At 43.5% G+C, this 10,815-nt stretch overlaps 2 protein-coding genes across 3 annotated transcripts; one reads left to right on the forward strand and one right to left on the reverse strand.

Annotated features, from left to right (window-relative positions):
- Positions 1–1,459: 1,459 nt before the first annotated feature.
- On the forward strand, positions 1,460–2,948 carry gtf2a2 (general transcription factor IIA, 2). Its single transcript, XM_068318558.1, has 4 exons — positions 1,460–1,661; positions 2,316–2,420; positions 2,510–2,667; positions 2,735–2,948. Coding segments are annotated over exons 1-4 (336 nt in total). The 5' UTR covers positions 1,460–1,589; the 3' UTR covers positions 2,736–2,948.
- A 47-nt stretch (positions 2,949–2,995) lies between these two features.
- On the reverse strand, positions 2,996–9,065 carry znf395a (zinc finger protein 395a). 2 transcript variants are annotated; one of them, XM_068318543.1, is made up of 10 exons: positions 8,579–9,065; positions 7,610–7,770; positions 7,374–7,525; positions 7,159–7,268; positions 6,871–7,073; positions 6,696–6,796; positions 5,717–5,969; positions 5,537–5,623; positions 5,060–5,130; positions 2,996–4,254 (listed from the first exon to the last, which is right to left on the reverse strand). In XM_068318543.1, exons 2-10 carry the CDS (start codon positions 7,760–7,762, stop codon positions 4,143–4,145), a joined length of 1,242 nt encoding a protein of 413 aa, XP_068174644.1. In that variant the 5' UTR covers positions 7,763–7,770; positions 8,579–9,065; the 3' UTR covers positions 2,996–4,142. The 2 variants fall into 2 exon arrangements, with proteins under 2 accessions (XP_068174644.1, XP_068174635.1); XM_068318534.1 differs by lacking the exon at positions 8,579–9,065 and adding an exon at positions 8,319–8,568.
- Between the last annotated feature and the right edge of the window lie 1,750 nt (positions 9,066–10,815).

The following is a 10,815-nucleotide window of genomic DNA, read 5'->3' on the forward strand; positions in this document are numbered from 1 at the left end:
AAGTCAGTGTGATGATGAGGACTCTATTCGGGTCGATATGTCGGCCCGCAGGGGCCGACATATTCGGTTCTGTGGGCGCCGCTGGTTCTGAAGGTTTCTGTCACAAAACAAGAAAGTTTAAAAGTTGATTTATTTTATTTAAAAAAAACAAACAATTTAAATATTAAACTCATTTGATGGTGCACGCTGAAATTTCATTCCCAGAGGTGGAGGGGGTTAGGGGGCGTGAACACGTGAGATGAGACCTTAAAGATGGTCAGCAGAGGGCGGAGCCAGATAAAATTATTTACTTTTGTTTATTTTAATTTTAAATATACAAATATCTCCAAACAGGAAGAGTCCATTGTTATCTAAACAAAATATCTCTAAATGATTGAATACTTAGGTAAATTTTAAATTATAGCCGATCAATTTCTAAAAAAAAACTTTTTACGGAAATGTTGTCATTATGCTGAAGGCCTACAGAGGTCAGAGGTCACAGGGTCATGCAGAGGCCGGTTCATCTGCAGTGTGAGGTTGTCCCAGGTGTGTGTGCTGCTCAGGAGTTAGACGGAGCCGCCTCCCCTTCACCCTCCACTCCAGCCTGAATCATACGTGTGATTTATGAAGGAAACCGCACATTTTATAACGCTTTATATTAAGGTGTTGATTATAATTACATTATTATAACTGATTTTGGTTCTCTTGTATTGTTTTATTTTTATTTATAGACACATCAAACCCTTACATTAAATCCCCTATAAAACCTATAAAGTAGTAAAATAACAGCAAAGAACTGGATGTGAATATGTAGTAGCTGTAGATGTTTGTTTTACTAACTGGCACTTCATTTATTTATGAATTTTATTTATTTATTTACAGCGTCAATAATGATCAATATTCTCTTACATTGACCCTAAAACACGCTTCAAACAACAAGAAGGTTTAGGTTTGCGTTTCCCTGATCAATACTTTGCTGCCATCTAGTGGACAAAATCCTTCACAGCAGCTCCTTTTGGCTCTTTTCACTTCCCGTTGTTTCAAGCTAAATTGAACCAAACAGGAAATACACGATACTTTCCCTTCAAAATAAAAGCAGTAAAGAAATAGAATTGCGGTAGCATGACTTTTTCATTGTTATTTAATATTATTAGAATAAAACCATCTTAATTATTTATGTCGGTGTTGATTCTCCTTCATATGGTCAGGCTGAATCTGACGCAGCTGGAATTCTGGTTCAGGTTTGAAGACGTTTCATTCATTGAGGAGTTTCAGACACGTACAGCCTTTAAATCATGGCTTACATTTAAACATTGACTCTTTAAAACATATATACCTTTGTTTTAGAGGAAAACATGGTTATACATGTAGCAGTTGTTCTTACAAGCGCTTATATTTTCACTTATATGTTTTTAGGCGTGTTTACGAAACAGATCTAGAAAATACTGGAACATTATTTTGAAATATGTAACCGGAAGCAAGACGCGTCTGAGGATCTGCGCCTCTCGCTGGTCGTGCAGGAAGCGGCTAGTCGCGTTAGCTGTGAGCCCGCGGTGTGAGTTCTTTTGCAGGCTAGCGCGGTGTTCGTCGGTCCCACCGGAGCTTCGGTCATGGCCTACCAGCTGTACCGGAACACGACGCTGGGAAACAGCCTCCAGGAGAGTCTGGACGAGCTGATCCAGGTGAAGTTAACCGCACACGGCCGAGCGGAGCGGAGCTAGCCCCGATTAGCTGGTGGCTAGTTAGCTTCGATCAGCGAACTTTAGCTCGTTTAGCTGCAGCGTTGATTTGTTACCAATAAAAGAAAACCACGTTCTTTATTTATTATTTAAAATATAAAATTTATTAATAACTTTAACTACTTTTCATCAAACGGTTAAAGCTCCGCGTAACTTCTGTTCACCCGGCTAAGCTAATGCTAACGGAGCGGTGCTGCAAGCAGCAGTAGCTTAACTTCCGGTTTGTGTTTAAAGAAGATTTTAGAGTAAAATATGATGAAGTGGAAACATCAATCATTTGTTTTCAAATGAAAATACCTCCCATAAGTTTCCGGGTTGGACCAGGCCACTTCCGGTGTTCAACCTTTCTTTTTTGAGTCGATGGATCGATTCCTGCATAAATTAGCGGAGCAGCTAGGATGAAGTCAAATCTGATTGGACATGGGGCACTCAGAATGATCACGTGATGCTGTCTGTGTCACGTGGTTAAGTCCTAATCAGGACATACTGTATGATTTGAAAGACACGTAAACAAACAAATGTGGTTGTGGTATGTGAAGCTCAGTGTTTGTATGTTCAGTGTGTGTTGTTCACACACGTGTGTGTGTGTGTGTTCAGACCCAGCAGATCACGCCTCAGCTGGCCCTCCAGGTCCTCCTTCAGTTCGATAAAGCCATCAACACGGCGCTCGCCAACCGCGTCCGCAACCGGGTCAACTTCAGGGTGAGTAGATGGGCGGGGACGGACGGGGGCGACGCCCCTTTCGGGTGCTAAGATCGCGATGATGTCATCATCGAGACATTGCCTCCCAGGGTTCCCTGAACACCTACCGGTTCTGCGACAACGTGTGGACGTTCGTCCTGAACGACGTGGAGTTCCGGGAGGTCACCGACCTGGTGAAGGTGGATAAGGTCAAGATCGTGGCGTGCGACGGGAAGAGCGAGTCGACCCAGAATAAAGCGGAGAAATGGTGAGCGGGGGGGGGCGTGGCTTCTTGGTGAAACGATCTATTTGTTAATTTCTTCTTTTACTTCCAGACTCCAGCGTTGCCGAGGACGATCGTCTCCTCCGATGGACCTGGACTGTACATATAATTTATTACAGCAGAGTCAGCTGGTGTGTGTGTGTGCGCGTGTGTGAGTGTCATTGTACCTGCATCAGTTTTTTTTAAGTATTATCCACTCACAAGAGGTTTCCTTTCAGTTAATTGTTATTTGAATCATCTTTAAATAAAACTTTATTTAAAACACAGCCTCTCTGCTTCCTGATGGAGGAAACAATAAAAACTGGACGTCGGGTTTTCGTCTCAAGTTTATTGTAACAACAAGACGTAGTCACGTATAAAAGAGTGCATCTTAAAAAATGAATACGTCACTTTTTTTTCTTCTCGTAAACAAAGAAGATAAATAAAGGAGATTTGTCTCGATTTTGCGGCGGAGAGACGTCTCAAAGAGCAGATTAACGCTGATCTGATGTTTATACTGCGCGTCAGGAGGAAGCAGTAATTAAAGTATTCGCTGTGGAACGATCTGTACTCGATCAATACTGCGTGTGGAAATGGCTTCTGAACGAATGGCTTCAAACTGAAATCTAAAGAACCCACGGCTGGAGCGACTCAGTAAAAAAACCTGCACACCTGAAGGAGGCGGAGCCTCCATGTAGCCCCTCCTCCTTTATACAATTAAATCAATTCAAAAGCTAATATTCTTCACTGTAGCCTCTAAGCTAATGCGTTATCATGTTTTTGCATTGATTGGTGAGCTCGACCCCAGCAGAGCGCCCTCTGGTGGAGTGGAGGAAGTACTGCAGGTAAACACTGATGCACAGATTGTAAAGGATTGCTAATTAGCATAGAGGCTAAAATGAAGTTGCAACGATGCCTTAAACTCAGGTTTTGGGTTTGTTTTGTTTAAATCCTCGTCTTCTTCAGGCGTTAGAAGAGGAGGAGGAGGAGGAAGCTGACTGAGAAGCTCCAGAAACTTTTGTGGACTCAGAAGCTAAAGAGGCATTTCATGATTGGAAAAAAACTGTTCCTTTAAATCGGAATGCAGTGGTTTTTTTATGTCCTTTTGAGGATCCCGTAGAAAATATGGTTCTTCATCCAAAAACTAGAACCAGAACCAGCTTTGTGATATTCAGGGTTTTTCTTTTAAAAAACAAAACAAAAAAAGTTCAGCAGATTCCAGTTTATAAACTGGATCCAGTCAGCTGGTTTTGGTTACAAATGAAAGGTCAAAGGTCACATCATAGCTGCCTCAACATCTTCATCAGGAAGCACCGACAGGACGACGTCGACTAAATGCGCGCTCGAAAGAAAAGGGACGCTTCTAGCAAATGTAGAAAGAGTAGAAAACAAAATATATTTCTGGTTTTCAGAAAGTAGAAAACATCCACCAGGGGGAGTCGACGCCCTCGACCCCCGCTTCCTCTCCTTCCTCTTCCTCTTCAGTCGAGGAAGCGCTGGCAGGCTTTCTTCCAGCGGCAGGCGGTGCACCACTGGTCTCTGTGCTCGATGCCGTAGACTTTACGACACTTTTTGGCTTCGCCGCGAATCCTCCTGACGGAGAGACGAGTGTCAGCGGGATGCCAGTCAATCAGAAACTCATCTGATCATTTAGTCCATTGATTTTTAATCAGAAGTGATTAAAAGTTAAAAGGTGGATTTCTAGTCGGAGCCTTTTTACGCGAAAAATGACTCAAACTAAATCAAACTAGAGAAATGTGAACGAATCGATAAGTTTAACTGTAATTGTGTTCAGTTTAACTTATGACATCATCAGTCGTCATCAAGTCTACGTGAAAATTTTTTTTTCTTCTACATAAAATAGAACCTTGAGATACGAGTCGTGTTTTAAGACATTGCCGCTAGTTGGCGGATGGATACAACATCAGTGAGATGTTTATCATTGTTTACGTAACTTATATATAATTAATTATACACAGGTAAAGTTTGCATGTTTATTGGTTGATATAAAAATATGTTGTTGTTTTTTTATAATTTAGGGGTTTTGGGGCTTTTTTACAAGACTAACAGCTTAAAATGATTTTAGTTATTTTAAATTTTAGTTATTTATTTAGTTATTTTAGTAATTTTAAATCGTTAAATGTTTGATCTTCGAGTTCAGTGATGGAACGGATTAAAATGATTTTAGTTATTTTAAATTATTAAATGTTGTTTGATTTACGACATAACAGATTAATCTCGTATCTCCAGGTTCTACTTTACTTGAATAAAGTATTAAAAATGTAATTTAAATTTAAATTTTTTCTAAATTTTAATTTCCAGTTTGGGAAAATAAAGTATATCGTTTTATCTAAAACAATCTTAAACTTTTACTCTAATTTACTGATAAATGACTGACCTGCAGGGGGCGCTCTGTTGCTGCAGCCACTGTTCTCCCACACTGACCGAACGCGCCCGGAAGGCCAGACCCTGAGGAGGGGGGGGGGGTGAGTGAAAATGGTTAACTTTCTGTTTGGTGTCCAAACAAGCTGCAGTTGCCTCCCCCGGCCTGCAGGTGGCAGCACCGCCCCGTGGCTGAACAGACAAAGACTCCGGGAGGGGATTTTTCCTGCTGAATGAGAAGCACCAGGGAGGAGTGGCCACGCCCCCTCGCTTTAAACCGGTTTGAGCAGGATTCAGTGGAAACAAACAATAGGCTGCTGTTCAGGATCCACAACCGCCATGAGGGGGGGGCGAAGAAAACCTGCACTCCCAAACAGTCTGCACATGAGCTAGCTACATGCTACGTGCTAAGTTCACCTGAGAAACAGCACAAGCCCCGCCCACAGGTGGAGGCTTAACAGGTAAACGTAGTTCAGGTAAAGTTTCGTTTTACCTGTTTGAGGCAGGTGGTGGGCGGGGCCATCCAGCGACAGGTAGGCGTGTTTGAAGCTGCTGTGGTCACATGACTGGGAGGCGGAGCCTAAAATAAATTGAAGACTTATTAAAATTGAATTATAAACAAACACCTTATATTCACAGGTGTTGTTTAAAAGTGTTTAAGCCCCGCCCCCACCTGGTACGAGTGCTCTGATTGGACCTGCCAGGAGCTGCCTGATGACGAAGGGGCGGAGCGACTCAGAGCGCTGCAGACGGGAGGAGGGGGAGACGGGGGAGAGGGAGGAGGAGGACTGGGGGGTGAGGAAGGTGAAGAGGAGGCAGAGGAGGCGGGGCCTCCGGCCCTCTGCTGCTCCTCCCATTGGTTGATCTCAGTGTAGTAAAAATCCTCCTCGCTCCGGGAACAACGCTCGTGTTCGCCACCACCATGGCTAAAAGGTCAAAGGTCAGACAATTAATAAATTGATTGAACTCAAAGTTACAAATTTAATTAGTAACTTAATTTATTAATATATTTAATTTATCGAATTTAATATTTAATATTGCAAATAATTTTATAAAACTGTTTATATTTAATATATAAAAAGATATTAACATTATTTATAATAATAAAATATTTATAATATAGTAAATTATAAATTAAATTATTGAATTAAATTTATTTATTTATAATTCTTTTTAATTTAACAATCTGACTACATTCTGCATCAGCTAATTGTATGTAATTGTAATTTTAAATTTCTTTGTAACATTTAAATATTTTTGACACGCTTAAAATACTCAAATGTCGAATTAAAAAAATTAAAAATTTTTACATTAATCAATTCATTACATTGTTTTTTTCAATATACATTATTATTATTAATATTATAATAAAAATAATTACTAAAATATATATTAAATACGATATGATTATATTATTAGTATTATAAATAAATAAAAATTATTATTATCATTGATAATAATAATAAAAATAACAATAAATTTATTTATGATAATAATATAATTATTATTATATATTATTAAATATGTTTTTTAAATTTTTTTGAATTGATTTTCTACAAATATCAACAATCTCATATGTCTGTTTTGTGATCACTCCATATAAGGTAAACTTCCTCCTTGCAGCAGCTGCAAGGCGTTCAGGTGCGTCTTACCTCAGGTGTGTCGTTCTGATGTGGCGTTTGATCCCCACCACTGATGTGAGCACCTTCTCACATCCGGGCCAGAGACACCTGAACGCCGCCTTCATGGAGTTCTGCAGCAGGACACATTGTTAGCTCCGCCCACCCGCTTGCGGTAGCGTTTCACCCCGCCCACAAACCAACTCACCCTGCGTTTCCGAGCCGCCGGCTCCTCGAACAGCACCTGATCCAGCTCCATATCCAGCCCCTCGTCGGTGGGCGTGGCCGCGCTGACAGAGGGGTCCGCGATTGGTGGAGAAGGGGCGGGGCTCCCGTTGCCGTGGCCGATGCTCCAGTAGCCGCTGCTGCCGCCGTCGGAGAGCTCGCTGCCTCCCCAGTCCATCGGAGGAGCTGCGACCCCCCCATAAAGAAGTTTCTGTCACTTCAAACTGTCGTGGTCGTCGTTTTGTTTTTCAGGGTTAGCTTGTTTTCGTACCTGCTGCGTCGGGACGGGTGGGGCTGTGCAGGAGGGGGCTGCAGGACAGACTGCTGAGAACCATGGCGGCCATCAGCTCGTCCATGTCCACCTCCTCTGGACTCCTCTGACTGAGGGCGGGACGGGACGGAGATGTTAAATGAGATGTTAATGATATGCTAATGAGATGCTTACAGAAACCATTTTAGGAGACCCATCTCGCGGTGACCTCTGACCTTCTGGGGACGTCGATGCAGGACGACACCGATCTGCTACAGGAGGAGGAGGAGGGATGAGATGAAGACCTGACGGAGGCGTCCTTCAGCATCAGTTCGGGTTGATCCATCGCGGCCGAGGCGTCGCCGCCACCCCCGGTCTGAAAATACACCTGAGAGAGAAAACGGCTGCTGTGATTGGTGGAAACACCTGCCAATCGACAAGGAGGTCGAGGTCGCTGGTCGTCTCGTTTTACCTTCAGCACAGGGTGACCCTTGACTCTGCTGGGGGTCGGCTGTCTGGCAGTGGTTGCCATGGTGATTCCAGTGTCGTCGGGCTCTTTGCCTGGTGGGGCACCCACCAACGCCCCAAGGGGAGAACGTTTGCCCAGACGCGTTTTTGGCAGCATGTCTGAATCTGAAACAGGAAGACTGAAGGTTTGACTGTTTCACTGCGTGAACCTGGACTGTTTCACTGCGTGACCCTCGACTATCAAGTTTAGCTAGCTAACTAAAAGCTTCTGCTTTTAGTTTCTCAGTGATTCATTGGTCTGTTTTGAATGACTTCGACCAATCAGAATCCACGTCTTTCGTCCTCTGACTGTTGTGAAGGGAAAAAAAGTCAGAACCCAACAGAACCAGTTGAGTCCAGAACTTCTTCTTTCACTGGTTTAAAATCCTCCAGTCATGAGTTGAGAACATCACACGTCGTCAGCCCCCCCCCCGCCCAACACACACCCACACACACACCCCCACACACACACACACACACCCTCCGTCTCTCTGCAGCTCTCAGCCAATCACAGCCCTTCACTACTGAGTTCACACCCCCCAAATTTAAAGTCCTTAATAATCACAAAAACAGCTGCGAATTGATCATTTATCGATTAATCGGTCCATCAATTAATCGATCAATCGATGAGACTTTCTGCTGCAACTCCGCTATTACAAACAAAACTCAATCACCTTCATCCCCGATCAGAAAGTCTTCATCAGAACCAAACGACACCAGCAGAACCGACCAATAGAGCTCCAAAGACATGACACGAGCATCAATCAATCAATACTATTGATCGCCAAACAAACAAGTCCACTAACACCAGTCCGCGTGCTTCCTGCGTCAAGTTGCGCCGCAGCGCCGCGTCCTTTGAACCGACCCGGTGGAGCTGCGGAACCCGGTAAAGGCGCGCGGGACGGAACCGGACGCGGCCCGCGGGCCCACATACCTGCAGTCACGGAGAACACTCCCGGTCCGGACAGCCGCTGGTGATCACTGGGAGCCGCGCGCGACCAGCACGAGCGGGGGGGGGCGGGGCTCCGCGCGAGACACGGACCGGATCGCACTGGCCCGCGCGGGCCGTCCTCCCGTTCTGACCCGTTCAGGCGGAAGAAATCCCGGGGCCGCGCGCCGCGGGAGCGCGTCCGGGTGATCGATCACGTTATTGGTGATCGATAATCGATCAGGGCTCGAACCTCCTCGGCTCCGCTCAGCTGATCCGCTCCGGGGTTTCCCGCGAGCCCCACGGAGGCTCTGTAGTAAACAAGACGACCACGTGGGAAGCAGCTGAGCGCTGATTGGTTGGGCGCAGCCTCGCAGGAACACACCCCACAGAGGGCCGTTGTTTACCGCACAGTGTGGGCTGCAGCCTGGCACGGACTAGTTAGTACTAGTTAGTAGTACTACAGTAGTACTTTAGTACTAGTTACTACTAGTGCAGTAGTACTGTTAGTACGAGTTATTAATACTTCAGTAGTATTATTACTAGTTACAATACAGTTAGTAGTAGTTATTATAGTACAGTTAGAACTAGTGAGTACTTGTTATTAATACTGTTAGTACTAGTTATTAGTACGTCAGTAGTACAATACTACTACATGTAGTTGCTGCAGGACTGAGCAGAGATCCTCTGATTGCGTAACTCCTCCCCCCTGTCCTTACCCCCCCCCTCCCGAAACGTGTGCGCGCGCACGTAGCAGCACGTCCTCACTAGAAGCTCGTGAGCTACGTGCAGCTCCTGCTGCTCCTCAGCTTGATCCGCCGGCGTCACGCGCCTGGTCTGTAGCAGCACAAACAACAACAGTAACAACAACAACAACAGTAACAACAACAACAATAACAACAGTTACCGTTACAACAACAGTACCAATAACAAAAACAGTAACAACAGTAACAAGAAAAACAGTAACAACAACAACAGTAACAATAACAACAACAACAGTTACTGTTACAACAGCAGGAACAACAACAGTACCAATAACAAAAAAAGTAACAACAACCACCGTAGTAACAAAAACAACAGTAACAACAACAACAACAGTTAACAACAACAACAGTAACATCTGCAACAGTAAAAAGAAAATCAGTAAGAACAACAATAACAGTAAAAACAACATTAACAACAGTAACAACAACAGTACCGATTACAAAAAAAGTAACAACAACAGTAAAAACAACAACAGTAACAACAACAATTACAATAAACAGCTGAAGACAAGAATGAAGCTTCTTTCTTACTTCGGTCTCAATAAAATGACACAAAACCGCTGCTACAAATATTCATTGATTTTTAATAAGATGTGTGTGTGTGTGTGTGTGTGTGTGTGTGTGTGTGTGTGTGTGTGTGTGTTCAGTGTGACGCAAACACGTTCTCCTGCATTTTTATCACTTACCAGAACTCTGAACATTCACACTCTCTCTGACACACACACACACACACACACACACACACACACACACACACACACACACACACACACACACACACACACACACAATTTCCAAATTACACACTTCCAAAATGATGAAATACTCGTTAGTTGTCCCGTTTGAATGAACTGTTCTCAGGTGGACGGATGATCTGATGTAACTAACATCCAGTTAGAGTTGAGTCAGCTGATCAATTTTCCACTGAGATGTGACTCGGTCATGACGCATCATCATCCTCATCCTCATCATCATCATCATCTGACTCCTCTTCTGAAATCGACTCCTTCATCCAAACGTTCTCCCCGTCTCTCTTATTTCTACTGGTGTTCTCTAAATGTTCTGAAGCTTCTGCCGCTTCAGCTCCTCAAACATGTTGAAGACGGACTGCAGTTAGCGGCTAATGTCAACTGCTAACGGTAATGCTTAACGTTAGCCGCTGTGGCCACTAACCTCCTAAAGTTAGCCATTAAAGTTAACTTCTAATATTAACCACTAAAGTTAACCACTAACATTAGTCTCAAATGTTAGCCACTAAAGTTAGCCACTAAATTTTAACTGCTAAAGTTAACTGCTAAAATTGGACACTAAAATTAACTGCTAAGGTAAGCAACTAAAGTTAAATGCTAAAGTTAGCCACTAAAGTTGGCCGCTAAAGTTAGCCATTAAAGTTAACTTCTAAAGTTAGCCACTAAAGTTAGCCATTGTTAACTGCTAAAGTTAGCTACTAAAGTTAGCCATTAAATATAACTTCTAAGG

Source organism: Antennarius striatus, chromosome 1 (genome assembly GCF_040054535.1).
Source record: "Antennarius striatus isolate MH-2024 chromosome 1, ASM4005453v1, whole genome shotgun sequence".
NCBI classification, from domain to species: domain Eukaryota; kingdom Metazoa; phylum Chordata; class Actinopteri; order Lophiiformes; family Antennariidae; genus Antennarius; species Antennarius striatus.

Bases quoted from the DNA above. Each gene is read 5' to 3' on its own strand.
- znf395a (XM_068318534.1), bottom strand. From the start codon at position 8,394: ATGTCTTTGGAGCTCTATTGGTCGGTTCTGCTGGTGTCGTTTGGTTCT. The intron at 5,624-5,716 runs GTGGGGGCGGGG...AATTTATTTTAG, and splicing joins AATCAGAGCACTCGTACCAG to GCTCCGCCTCCCAGTCATGT. The intron at 5,131-5,536 runs GTAAAACGAAAC...CCCCCTCCTCAG, and splicing joins CCACCACCTGCCTCAAACAG to GGTCTGGCCTTCCGGGCGCG.
- gtf2a2 (XM_068318558.1), top strand. From the start codon at position 1,590: ATGGCCTACCAGCTGTACCGGAACACGACGCTGGGAAACAGCCTCCAG. The intron at 1,662-2,315 runs GTGAAGTTAACC...GTGTGTGTTCAG, and splicing joins GTCTGGACGAGCTGATCCAG to ACCCAGCAGATCACGCCTCA. The intron at 2,421-2,509 runs GTGAGTAGATGG...ATTGCCTCCCAG, and splicing joins GCAACCGGGTCAACTTCAGG to GGTTCCCTGAACACCTACCG.